This window comes from Engystomops pustulosus, chromosome 2 (genome assembly GCF_040894005.1).
Source record: "Engystomops pustulosus chromosome 2, aEngPut4.maternal, whole genome shotgun sequence".
In the NCBI taxonomy this organism is placed as follows: Eukaryota; Metazoa; Chordata; class Amphibia; order Anura; family Leptodactylidae; genus Engystomops; species Engystomops pustulosus.
The window spans coordinates 262229900-262244775 of NC_092412.1; the positions used below are offsets into that span (position 1 = coordinate 262229900).

Here is a 14876-nt window from a genome sequence, read left to right on the forward strand (position 1 = left end):
GATGATACAGGGAGAGGATGTAATGATGTGCTGCCCCCGGGGATGATACAGGGAGAGGATGTAATGATGTGCCAAGGATGTAATGATGTGCTGCCCCGGGGGATGATACAGGGAGAGGATGTAATGATGTGCTGCCCCCGGGGGATGATACAGGGAGAAAAAGAGATCCACTCACGTGTGAATATTGATGATACAGGGAGAGGATGTAATGATGTGCTGCCCCGGGGGATGATACAGGGAGAGGATGTAATGATGTGCTGCCCCCGGGGGATGATACAGGGAGAGATGTAATGATGTGCTGCCCCCGGGGATGATACAGGGAGAGGATGTAATGATGTGCTGCCCCCGGGGGATGATACAGGGAGAGGATGTAATGATGTGCTGCCCCCGGGGGATGATACAGGGAGAGGATGTAATGATGTGCTGCCCCCGGGGGATGATACAGGAGAGGATGTAATGATGTGCTGCCCCCGGGGGGATGATACAGGGAGAGGATGTAATGATGTGCTGCCCCCGGGGGATGATACAGGGAGAGGATGTAATGATGTGCTGCCCCCGGGGGATGATACAGGGAGAGGATGTAATGATGTGCTGCCCCCGGGGATGATACAGGGAGAGGATGTAATGATGTGCTGCCCCCGGGGGATGATACAGGGAGAGGATGTAATGATGTGCTGCCCCCGGGGGATGATACAGGGAGAGGATGTAATGATGTGCTGCCCCCGGGGGGATGATACAGGGAGAGGATGTAATGATGTGCTGCCCCCGGGGGATGATACAGGGAGAGGATGTAATGATGTGCTGCCCCGGGGGATGATACAGGGAGAGGATGTAATGATGTGCTGCCCCCGGGGGATGATACAGGGAGAGGATGTAATGATGTGCTGCCCCCGGGGGGATGATACAGGGAGAGGATGTAATGATGTGCTGCCCCGGGGGATGATACAGGGAGAGGATGTAATGATGTGCTGCCCCGGGGGATGATACAGGGAGAGGATGTAATGATGTGCTGCCCCCGGGGGATGATACAGGGAGAGGATGTAATGATGTGCTGCCCCGGGGGATGATACAGGGAGAGGATGTAATGATGTGCTGCCCCCGGGGGATGATACAGGGAGAGGATGTAATGATGTGCTGCCCCCGGGGGATGATACAGGGAGAGGATGTAATGATGTGCTGCCCCCGGGGGATGATACAGGGAGAGGATGTAATGATGTGCTGCCCCGGGGGGATGATACAGGGAGAGGATGTAATGATGTGCTGCCCCCGGGGGATGATACAGGAGAGGATGTAATGATGTGCTGCCCCCGGGGGATGATACAGGGAGAGGATGTAATGATGTGCTGCCCCCGGGGGATGATACAGGGAGAGGATGTAATGATGTGCTGCCCGGGGGATGATACAGGGAGAGGATGTAATGATGTGCTGCCCCCGGGGGGATGATACAGGGAGAGGATGTAATGATGTGCTGCCCCGGGGGATGATACAGGGAGAGGATGTAATGATGTGCTGCCCCCGGGGGATGATACAGGGAGAGGATGTAATGATGTGCTGCCCCCGGGGGATGATACAGGGAGAGGATGTAATGATGTGCTGCCCCCGGGGATGATACAGGGAGAGGATGTAATGATGTGCTGCCCCCGGGGGATGATACAGGGAGAGGATGTAATGATGTGCTGCCCCCGGGGGATGATACAGGGAGAGGATGTAATGATGTGCTGCCCCCGGGGGATGATACAGGGAGAGGATGTAATGATGTGCTGCCCCCGGGGGATGATACAGGGAGAGGATGTAATGATGTGCTGCCCCCGGGGGATGATACAGGGAGAGGATGTAATGATGTGCTGCCCCCGGGGGATGATACAGGGAGAGGATGTAATGATGTGCTGCCCCCGGGGGATGATACAGGGAGAGGATGTAATGATGTGCTGCCCCCGGGGGATGATACAGGGAGAGGATGTAATGATGTGCTGCCCCCGGGGGATGATACAGGGAGAGGATGTAATGATGTGCTGCCCCGGGGGATGATACAGGGAGAGGATGTAATGATGTGCTGCCCCCGGGGGATGATACAGGGAGAGGATGTAATGATGTGCTGCCCCCGGGGGATGATACAGGGAGAGGATGTAATGATGTGCTGCCCCGGGGGATGATACAGGGAGAGGATGTAATGATGTGCTGCCCCCGGGGGATGATACAGGGAGAGGATGTAATGATGTGCTGCCCCCGGGGGATGATACAGGGAGAGGATGTAATGATGTGCTGCCCCCGGGGGATGATACAGGGAGAGGATGTAATGATGTGCTGCCCCCGGGGGATGATACAGGGAGAGGATGTAATGATGTGCTGCCCCCGGGGGATGATACAGGGAGAGGATGTAATGATGTGCTGCCCCCGGGGGATGATACAGGGAGAGGATGTAATGATGTGCTGCCCCCGGGGGGATGATACAGGGAGAGGATGTAATGATGTGCTGCCCCCGGGGATGATACAGGGAGAGGATGTAATGATGTGCTGCCCCCGGGGGATGATACAGGGAGAGGATGTAATGATGTGCTGCCCCCGGGGGATGATACAGGGAGAGGATGTAATGATGTGCTGCCCCCGGGGGATGATACAGGGAGAGGATGTAATGATGTGCTGCCCCCGGGGGATGATACAGGGAGAGGATGTAATGATGTGCTGCCCCCCGGGGGGATGATACAGGGAGAGGATGTAATGATGTGCTGCCCCCGGGGGATGATACAGGGAGAGGATGTAATGATGTGCTGCCCCCGGGGGATGATACAGGGAGAGGATGTAATGATGTGCTGCCCCCGGGGGATGATACAGGGAGAGGATGTAATGATGTGCTGCCCCCGGGGGATGATACAGGGAGAGGATGTAATGATGTGCTGCCCCCGGGGGATGATACAGGGAGAGGATGTAATGATGTGCTGCCCCCGGGGGATGATACAGGGAGAGGATGTAATGATGTGCTGCCCCCGGGGGATGATACAGGGAGAGGATGTAATGATGTGCTGCCCCCGGGGGATGATACAGGGAGAGGATGTAATGATGTGCTGCCCCCGGGGGATGATACAGGGAGAGGATGTAATGATGTGCTGCCCCCGGGGGATGATACAGGGAGAGGATGTAATGATGTGCTGCCCCCGGGGGGATGATACAGGGAGAGGATGTAATGATGTGCTGCCCCCGGGGATGATACAGGGAGAGGATGTAATGATGTGCTGCCCCCGGGGGATGATACAGGGAGAGGATGTAATGATGTGCTGCCCCGGGGGGATGATACAGGGAGAGGATGTAATGATGTGCTGCCCCCCGGGGGATGATACAGGGAGAGGATGTAATGATGTGCTGCCCCCGGGGATGATACAGGGAGAGGATGTAATGATGTGCTGCCCCCGGGGGATGATACAGGGAGAGGATGTAATGATGTGCTGCCCCCGGGGATGATACAGGGAGAGGATGTAATGATGTGCTGCCCCCGGGGGATGATACAGGGAGAGGATGTAATGATGTGCTGCCCCCGGGGGATGATACAGGGAGAGGATGTAATGATGTGCTGCCCCCGGGGATGATACAGGGAGAGGATGTAATGATGTGCTGCCCCCGGGGGATGATACAGGGAGAGGATGTAATGATGTGCTGCCCCCGGGGGATGATACAGGGAGAGGATGTAATGATGTGCTGCCCCCGGGGGATGATACAGGGAGAGGATGTAATGATGTGCTGCCCCCGGGGGATGATACAGGGAGAGGATGTAATGATGTGCTGCCCCCGGGGATGATACAGGGAGAGGATGTAATGATGTGCTGCCCCCGGGGGATGATACAGGGAGAGGATGTAATGATGTGCTGCCCCCCGGGGATGATACAGGGAGAGGATGTAATGATGTGCTGCCCCCGGGGGATGATACAGGGAGAGGATGTAATGATGTGCTGCCCCCGGGGGATGATACAGGGAGAGGATGTAATGATGTGCTGCCCCCGGGGGATGATACAGGGAGAGGATGTAATGATGTGCTGCCCCCGGGGGATGATACAGGGAGAGGATGTAATGATGTGCTGCCCCCGGGGGATGATACAGGGAGAGGATGTAATGATGTGCTGCCCCCGGGGGATGATACAGGGAGAGGATGTAATGATGTGCTGCCCCCGGGGGATGATACAGGGAGAGGATGTAATGATGTGCTGCCCCCGGGGGATGATACAGGGAGAGGATGTAATGATGTGCTGCCCCCGGGGGATGATACAGGGAGAGGATGTAATGATGTGCTGCCCCCGGGGGATGATACAGGGAGAGGATGTAATGATGTGCTGCCCCCGGGGGATGATACAGGGAGAGGATGTAATGATGTGCTGCCCCCGGGGGATGATACAGGGAGAGGATGTAATGATGTGCTGCCCCCGGGGGGATGATACAGGGAGAGGATGTAATGATGTGCTGCCCCCGGGGGATGATACAGGGAGAGGATGTAATGATGTGCTGCCCCCGGGGGATGATACAGGGAGAGGATGTAATGATGTGCTGCCCCCGGGGGATGATACAGGGAGAGGATGTAATGATGTGCTGCCCCCGGGGGATGATACAGGGAGAGGATGTAATGATGTGCTGCCCCCGGGGGACTGATACAGGGAGAGGATGTAATGATGTGCTGCCCCCGGGGACTGATACAGGGAGAGGATGTAATGATGTGCTGCCCCCGGGGGATGATACAGGGAGAGGATGTAATGATGTGCTGCCCCCGGGGGATGATACAGGGAGAGGATGTAATGATGTGCTGCCCCCGGGGACTGATACAGGGAGAGGATGTAATGATGTGCTGCCCCCGGGGACTGATACAGGGAGAGGATGTAATGATGTGCTGCCCCCGGGGACTGATACAGGGAGAGGATGTAATGATGTGCTGCCCCCGGGGACTGATACAGGGAGAGGATGTAATGATGTGCTGCCCCCGGGGGATGATACAGGGAGAGGATGTAATGATGTGCTGCCCCCGGGGGATGATACAGGGAGAGGATGTAATGATGTGCTGCCCCCGGGGGATGATACAGGGAGAGGATGTAATGATGTGCTGCCCCCGGGGGATGATACAGGGAGAGGATGTAATGATGTGCTGCCCCCGGGGGATGATACAGGGAGAGGATGTAATGATGTGCTGCCCCCGGGGGATGATACAGGGAGAGGATGTAATGATGTGCTGCCCCCGGGGGATGATACAGGGAGAGGATGTAATGATGTGCTGCCCCCGGGGACTGATACAGGGAGAGGATGTAATGATGTGCTGCCCCCGGGGACTGATACAGGGAGAGGATGTAATGATGTGCTGCCCCCGGGGGATGATACAGGGAGAGGATGTAATGATGTGCTGCCCCGGGGGATGATACAGGGAGAGGATGTAATGATGTGCTGCCCCCGGGGGATGATACAGGGAGAGGATGTAATGATGTGCTGCCCCCGGGGGATGATACAGGGAGAGGATGTAATGATGTGCTGCCCCCGGGGGATGATACAGGGAGAGGATGTAATGATGTGCTGCCCCCGGGGGATGATACAGGGAGAGGATGTAATGATGTGCTGCCCCCGGGGGTGCCCTCAGGGCTCTCTGATTGGTGCAGATGACCCCCGTGCTGTGCAGTGACGCTGTGGTCTCTCTCTATCCGCAGTATGATCGTCATCATCGTCCTCCTGGTGGCGGCCATCGCTCTCATCATTGGCCTCAGTGTTGCAGGTAAGTGCGGACACCCTGACACGTGGCGTCTTCCGTGTAATGTGCGCTGGTGACCCGTGGACCTCGCCCTCCAGGTAACAGCGCGGTGAATGATGTGGCCACCAGCAATGCGGTGGGGCAGATCGGAGAAGACGTCGTCCTCGGCTGCACCTTCACCCCCGATGTAAAACAATACAACAACATCGTGTGGCGGAAGGCGGACGCCCCCGGGATCGTCTACAAATACGAGAACGGGAAGGTCTCACTGTCGGAGCAGAGTGCAGAGTTCAAGGGTCGCACCGCGCTCTTCCTCAACCAAGTGTCTGCGGGAAACGCCTCCCTGAAGATCAGTAACGTCCAGATAAGCGATCGGGGGGTCTACAGGTGCAGCATCACCAACGCCAAGGGGACCGGAGAGAACAAGCTGAGCCTCAGCGTGGGGGGTGAGCCACCTCAGCTTCTGTATTACACAGGTGTAGGGGGCGGGGCTTCTGTATTACACAGGTGTAGGAGGCGGGGCTTCTGTATTACACAGGTGTAGGGAGCGGGGCTTCTGTATTATACAGGTGTAGGGAGCGGGGCTTCTGTATTATACAGGTGTAGGGGGCGGGGCTTCTGTATTATACAGGTGTAGGGGGCGGGGCTTCTGTATTACACCGGTGTAGGGGGCGGGGCTTCTGTATTACACCGGTGTAGGGGGCGGGGCTTCTGTATTACACCGGTGTAGGGAGCATTGCTTCTGTATTACACTGGTGTAGGGGGCAGGGCTTCTGTATTACACTGGTGTAGGGGGCAGGGCTTCTGTATTACACTGGTGTAGGGGGCAGGGCTTCTGTATTACACTGGTGTAGGGGGCAGGGCTTCTGTAATACACAGGTGTAGGGAGCAGGGCTTCTGTATTACACAGGTGTAGGGGGCGGGGCTTCTGTATTACACAGGTGTAGGGAGCAGGGCTTCTGTATTACACAGGTGTAGGGATCACACAGCCTCTGCCCTGGTGCTGGATATCCTTGCAGTGTGTCCTCTCTGTCTCCAGCTTACTCTGCAGTGACCATCACTAACGTCTCGCAGACCTCCCTGCGCTGCGACTCCCCCAGGTGGCTCCCCAAACCCTCAGTCACCTGGATGGAGGTGGAGTCTAAGACTAACCTGAGCAGTACCCCCACATATGTGCCGGACCTCAGCGACACCTTCCAGGTCATCTCCGAACTACAGGGGGCAAAACTAAATACACAGTACAGATGCCTAATACAGAACGAGCTCGCCCAGGCCGAAGGTGACGCCATGCTGACAGGTGAGTGGTGTGGGGGCGGGGACATCACAGGTGTGTAGTGTGGGGGCGGGGACATCACAGGTGTGTAGTGTGGGGGCGGGGACATCACAGGTGTGTAGTGTGGGGGCGGGGACATCACAGGTGTGTAGTGTGGGGGCGGGGACATCACAGGTGTGTAGTGTGGGGGCGGGGACATCACAGGTGTGTAGTGTGGGGGCGGGGACATCACAGGTGTGTAGTGTGGGGGCGGGGACATCACAGGTGTGTAGTGTGGGGGCGGGGACATCACAGGTGTGTAGTGTGGTACGGGGCAGGGGACATCACAGGTGTGTAGTGTGGTACGGGGCAGGGGACATCACAGGTGTGTAGTGTGGTACGGGGCAGGGGACATCACAGGTGTGTAGTGTGGTACGGGGCAGGGGACATCACAGGTGTGTAGTGTGGTACGGGGCAGGGGACATCACAGGTGTGTAGTGTGGTACGGGGCAGGGGACATCACAGGTGTGTAGTGTGGTACGGGGCAGGGGACATCACAGGTGTGTAGTGTGGTACGGGGCAGGGGGCATTACAGGTGTGTAGTGTGGTACGGGGCAGGGGGCATTGCAGGCGTGTAGTGTGGGGGCAGGGGTCATTGCAGGCGTGTAGTGTGGGGGCGGGGACATCGCAGGCGTGTAGTGTGGGGGCGGGGACATCACAGGCGTGTAGTGTGGTACGGGGCAGGGGGCATTACAGGTGTGTAGTGTGGTACGGGGCAGGGGACATCACAGGTGTGTAGTGTGGGGGCAGGGGATATCACAGGTGTGTAGTGTGGTACGGGGCAGGGGGCATTACAGGTGTGTAGTGTGGTACGGGGCAGGGGGCATTACAGGTGTGTAGTGTGGTACGGGGCAGGGGGCATTACAGGTGTGTAGTGTGGTACGGGGCAGGGGGCATTACAGGTGTGTAGTGTGGTACGGGGCAGGGGGCATTACAGGTGTGTAGTGTGGTACGGGGCAGGGGGCATTACAGGTGTGTAGTGTGGTACGGGGCAGGGGGCATTACAGGTGTGTAGTGTGGTACGGGGCAGGGGGCATTACAGGCGTGTAGTGTGGTACGGGGCAGGGGGCATTGCAGGCGTGTAGTGTGGGGGCAGGGGGCATCACAGACGTTGTAAGGACTGTTGTCACTGGGCTCTGTATCCGCCATCTTTCGGTCTCTGATGAATCATATTTTGTAGTTACCGGCCTGAAGACACAAACCCGTCTGCAGATCTTGGCTTCTGCCCAGATGACGTCACCTTCCCTTCTCCTCTTGTGCCTCCTTGTCCTGATCTTACATCTTGAAGCTGTAGACTTGTAGACATCACTGATGGTGAGAAGAAAACCTTGTCCTGCTCTGCTCCAGGTCTCTGTGTCCTAAGACTCCTCACGTCATGGAAGGGAACCATGGGGGGACCCAGCTCTGCCCATCACTGCCCCAAAAGTGTGGCTCCAGGAGTGGTGGGAAGCCGGGGATGCTGCCTCCCACCTATAACAGTACCACCTGTACCGCCCTCCATCCAGTTATTTCAGGTTTTTCTGTTGGTCCATAAATAGTAGAACCTCAGTGACCCCTGGAGATTGAGGAGTCGCCCATAAAATCATAACAGCCATTGTCTCCCCGAGGTCCCATCCAGGCCACCATTTTGATTATGTCCTGTAGCAGGATGAACATGTTGTCTGAGATTAGTGTTTTGCCGTCACTTCTCCTCAGAGCTCCTTCCTCCCGACCTGTGAAGACAATCCATGGACCATGAGTCCTCCATGTTCTATCAGCTGCAGGACTTCATCTTCAGAAGACCTGGCGTCACGTGAGGTTCTAGTGATCTGGTAGGACCTCCAGGCCCCATGCAGCAGGTACATGGACAGAAGCCACCAGCAGACCCAGGACTCAGGAGTCCAGAGACACGGCGCCCCAGGTTCTGGATTCGTTATGTGATCAGACAGGAGGCCACGAGGATATCACAAGGGATCTGCGAGGCCAGAATTAGGAAGGAGCACCGGAGAACGTCAGGAACAGAGGAGGTAGAGCCCCTGGAGCACAGAGTATTTCGGGAGAGGACGTGGACGGTCACTTCAATGTCGCTTTCCATGAAGTTTCTTTTTCTATTTATTTCCCATGATCCTCTCTGCCTTCTTGTGTTTTTACTGCAGATGTGAAATAAAGTCTAATGTGCATCCTGATCTTACGTACCCCAGACAAGCATCACATGACACTGCCGCCCCCAGGTCACAGGCGGTACTAGAAGCGGACGCTGACTCCAATCAGAGGAGACCTACCAGGACCCCACACTCACCTTGTTTTACAAGTACCCGGCCCATTTCTAGCCCTCCTGACATGGTGACCCGATAATATATAGTATACAGTATTTCTAGAAATCCCTTTCAGGGTGCGCCCACACCAGGGCCGGCGCCAGCACTGTGCACACCCGGGGCCCAGAGCTGCTGGGGGGGCCCACATAAGGCTGTACATGAGGAATCCATGGGGAAGAGGGGGCTGTATATAGAATATCCATGAGGAGGAGGAGCGGCTCCTCAGTGATCTCATCTCACCCGTTATCACCCTCAGCTGCTTCTGGCTTCAAAAACCATCTGAAAGACTGAATGTTTGAGTGTGGCCCAATGCTCAGGCACCTACCTGCCGGGGAGGGGCGCAGGGACCGGCCTGGAACTAATTAGACCCAAGCGAGGCCGATAATAATGGCCGGGAAATGGAGCCTCAGCGAGAGCAAAGGTTCAAGCAGCGACTGGGGAACACACCTCACCTAACCACACTGTACCCCACATATATCATATATACCCCTCACACCACAACTGACCACACTGTGCCCCCACATGTATCATATATACCTCTCACACTACAACTGACCATACTGTGCCCCCACATATATCATATATACCCCTCACACCACAACTGACCACACTGTACCCCCACATGTATCATATATACCTCTCACACTACAACTGACCACACTGTACCCCACATATATCATATATACCCCTCACACCTCAACTGACCACACTGTGCCCCCACATATATCATATATACTCCTCACACCTCACCTGACCACACTGTGCCCCCACATATATCATATATACCCCTCACACCTCACCTAACCACACTGTACCCCACATATATCATATATACCCCTCACACCCCAACTGACCACACTGTGCCCCCACATATATCATATATACCCCTCAAACCACAACTAACCCCACTGTACCCCATATATATCATATATACCTCTCACACCACAACTGACCACACTGTACCCCCACATATATCATATATACCCCTCACACCACAACTGTCCACACTGTACCCCCACATATATCATATACACCCCTCACACCACAACTGATCACACTGTGCCCCCACATATATCATATATACCCCTCACACCACAACTGACCACACTGTACCCCCACATATATCATATATACCCCTCACACCACAAAGGACCACACTGTGCCCCACATATATTATATATTCCCCTCACACCACAACTGACCACACTGTGCCCCCACATGTATCATATATACCCCTCACACCACAACTGACCACACTGTGCATCCACATATATCATATATACCCCTCACACCACAACTGACCACACTGTGCCCCCGCATATATCATATATACCCCTCACACCACAACTGACCACACTGTACCCCACATATATCATATACACCCCTCACACCTCAACTGTCCACACTGTGCCCCCACATATATCATTTATACCCCTCACACCACAACTGACCACACTGTGCCCCCACATCTATCATATATACCCCTCACACCACAACTGACCACACTGTGCCCCACATATATCATATCTACCCCTCACACCACAACTGACCACACTCTGCCCCACATATATCATATATACCCCTCACACCACAACTGACCACACTGTGCCCTACATATATCATATATACCCCTCACACCACAACTGACCACACTGTGCCCCACATATATCATATATACCCCTCACACCACAACTGACCACACTGTGCCCCCACATATATCATATATAACACTCACACCACAACTGACCACACTGTGCCCCACATATATCATATATACCCCTCACACCACAACTGACCACACTGTGCCCCCAAATATATCATATATACCCCTCACACCACAACTGACCACACTGTGCCCCCACATCTATCATATATACCCCTCACACCACAACTGACCACACTGTGCCCCACATATATCATATCTACCCCTCACACCACAACTGACCACACTCTGCCCCACATATATCATATATACCCCTCACACCACAACTGACCACACTGTGCCCTACATATATCATATATACCCCTCACACCACAACTGACCACACTGTGCCCCACATATATCATATATACCCCTCACACCACAACTGACCACACTGTGCCCCCACATCTATCATATATACCCCTCACACCTCACCTGACAACACTGTACCCCCACATATATCATATATAACCCTCACACCACAACTGACCACACTGTGCCCAACATATATCATATATACCCCTCACACCACAACTGACCACACTGTGCCCCCACATATATCATATATACCCCTCACACTACAACTGACCACACTGTACCCCACATATATCAGATATACCCCTCACACCACAACTGACCACACTGTACCCCCACATATATCATATATACCCCTCACACCACAACTGACCACACTGTGCCCCCACATATATCATATATACCCCTCACACCACAACTGACCACACTGTACCCCCACATATATCATATATACCCCTCACACCACAACTGACCACACTGTACCCCCACATATATCATATATACCCCTCACACCACAACTGACCACCTTGTGCCCCACATATATCATATATACCCCTCACACCACAACTGACCACACTGTGCCCCCACATCTATCATATATACCCCTCACACCTCACCTGACAACACTGTACCCCCACATATATCATATATACCCCTCACACCACAACTGACCACACTGTGCCCCACATATATCATATATACCCCTCACACCACAACTGACCACACTGTGCCCCCACATATATCATATATACCCCTCCTACTACAACTGACCACACTGTACCCCACATATATCAGATATACCCCTCACAGCACAACTGACCACACTGTACCCCCATATATATCATATATACCCCTCACACCACAACTGACCACACTGTGCCCCCACATATATCATATATACCCCTCACACCACAACTGACCACACTGTACCCCCACATATATCATATATACCCCTCACACCACAACTGACCACACTGTACCCCCACATATATCATATATACCCCTTACACCACAACTGACCACACTGTGCCCGCACATATATCATATATACCCCTCACACCACAACTGACCACACTGTACCCCCACATATATCATATATACCCCTCACACCACAACTGACCACCTTGTGCCCCACATATATCATATATACATCTCACACCACAACTGACCACACTGTGCCCCCACATCTATCATATATACCCCTCACACCTCACCTGACAACACTGTACCCCCACATATATCATATATACCCCTCACACCACAACTGACCACACTGTGCCCCACATATATCATATATACCCCTCACACCACAACTGACCACACTGTGCCCCCACATATATCATATATACCCCTCACACTACAACTGACCACACTGTACCCCACATATATCAGATATACCCCTCACACCACAACTGACCACACTGTACCCCCACATATATCATAAATACCCCTCACACCACAACTGACCACACTGTGCCCCCACATATATCATATATACCCCTCACACCACAACTGACCACACTGTACCCCCACATATATCATATATACCCCTCACACCACAACTGACCACACTGTACCCCCACATATATCATATAAACCCCTCACACCACAACTGACCACCTTGTGCCCCACATATATCATATATACCCCTCACACCACAACTGACCACACTGTGCCCCCACATCTATCATATATACCCCTCACACCTCACCTGACAACACTGTACCCCCACATATATCATATATACCCCTCACACCACAACTGACCACACTGTGCCCCACATATATCATATATACCCCTCACACCACAACTGACCACACTGTGCCCCCACATATATCATATATACCCCTCCTACTACAACTGACCACACTGTACCCCACATATATCAGATATACCCCTCACACCACAACTGACCACACTGTACCCCCACATATATCATATATACCCCTTACACCACAACTGACCACACTGTGCCCGCACATATATCATATATACCCCTCACACCAAAACTGACCACACTGTACCCCCACATATATCATATATACCCCTCACACCACAACTGACCACCTTGTGCCCGACATATATCATATATACCCCTCACACCACAACTGACCACACTGTGCCCCCACATCTATCATATATACCCCTCACACCTCACCTGACAACACTGTACCCCCACATATATCATATATACTCCTCACACCACAACTGTACACACTGTGCCCCCACATATATCATATATACCCCTCACACCACAACTGACCACACTGTACCCCACATATATTATATATACCCCTCACACCACAACTGACCACACTGTACCCCCACATGTATCATATCTACCCCTCACACCACAACTGTCCACACTGTGCCCCCACATATATCATTTATACCCCTCACACCACAACTGACCACACTGTGCCCCCGCATATATCATATATACCCCTCACACCACAACTGACCACACTGTACCCCCACATATATCATATCTACCCCTCACACCACAACTGACCACACTGTGCCCCCACATATATCATATATACCCCTCACACCACAACTGACCACACTGTGCCCCCACATGTATCATATATACCCCTCACACCACAACTGACCACACTGTGCATCCACATATATCATATATACCCCTCACACCACAACTGACCACACTGTGCCCCCGCATATATCATATATACCTCTCACACCACAACTGACCACACTGTACCCCACATATATCATATACACCCCTCACACCTCAACTGTCCACACTGTGCCCCCACATATATCATTTATACCCCTCACACCACAACTGACCACACTGTGCCCCCACATCTATCATATATACCCCTCACACCTCACCTGACAACACTGTACCCCCACATATATCATATATACCCCTCACACCACAACTGACCACACTGTGCCCCCACATATATCATATATAACACTCACACCACAACTGACCACACTGTGCCCCACATATATCATATATACCCCTCACACCACAACTGACCACACTGTGCCCCCACATATATCATATATACCCCTCACACCACAACTGACCACACTGTGCCCCCACATCTATCATATATACCCCTCACACCTCACCTGACAACACTGTACCCCCACATATATCATATATAACACTCACACCACAACTGACCACACTGTGCCCCCACATATATCATATATACCCCTCATACCACAACTGACCACACTGTGCCCCCACATATATCATTTATACCCCTCACACCACAACTGACCACACTGTTCCCCCACATCTATCATATATACCCCTCACACCTCACCTGACAACACTGTACCCCCACATATATCATATATACCCCTCACACCACAACTGACCACACTGTGCCCCCACATATATCATATATAACACTCACACCACAACTGACCACACTGTGCCCCACATATATCATATATACCCCTCACACCACAACTGACCACACTGTGCCCCCACATATATCATATATACCCCTCACACCACAACTGACCACACTGTGCCCCCACATCTATCATATATACCCC

At 53.3% G+C, this 14876-nt stretch overlaps 1 protein-coding gene across 2 annotated transcripts; it reads left to right on the forward strand.

Moving 5' to 3' along the window:
- The first annotated feature begins 5668 nt into the window (after positions 1–5668).
- Positions 5669–9176, forward strand: LOC140116840 (V-set domain-containing T-cell activation inhibitor 1-like). 2 transcript variants are annotated; one of them, XM_072133277.1, is made up of 5 exons: positions 5669–5734; positions 5809–6156; positions 6750–7007; positions 8203–8336; positions 8718–9176. In XM_072133277.1, exons 1-4 carry the CDS (start codon positions 5671–5673, stop codon positions 8322–8324), a joined length of 792 nt encoding a protein of 263 aa, XP_071989378.1. In that variant the 5' UTR covers positions 5669–5670; the 3' UTR covers positions 8325–8336; positions 8718–9176. The 2 variants fall into 2 exon arrangements, with proteins under 2 accessions (XP_071989378.1, XP_071989377.1); XM_072133276.1 differs by having other exon boundaries at positions 8203–9176.
- The last annotated feature ends 5700 nt before the right edge of the window (positions 9177–14876 follow it).

Excerpts from the sequence above, each read along its gene's own strand:
- LOC140116840 (XM_072133276.1), top strand. The coding sequence starts at position 5,671 with ATGATCGTCATCATCGTCCTCCTGGTGGCGGCCATCGCTCTCATCATT. Across the intron at positions 5,735-5,808 it reads CATTGGCCTCAGTGTTGCAG|GTAACAGCGCGGTGAATGAT; the intron begins GTAAGTGCGGAC and ends CTCGCCCTCCAG. Across the intron at positions 6,157-6,749 it reads GCTGAGCCTCAGCGTGGGGG|CTTACTCTGCAGTGACCATC; the intron begins GTGAGCCACCTC and ends CTCTGTCTCCAG.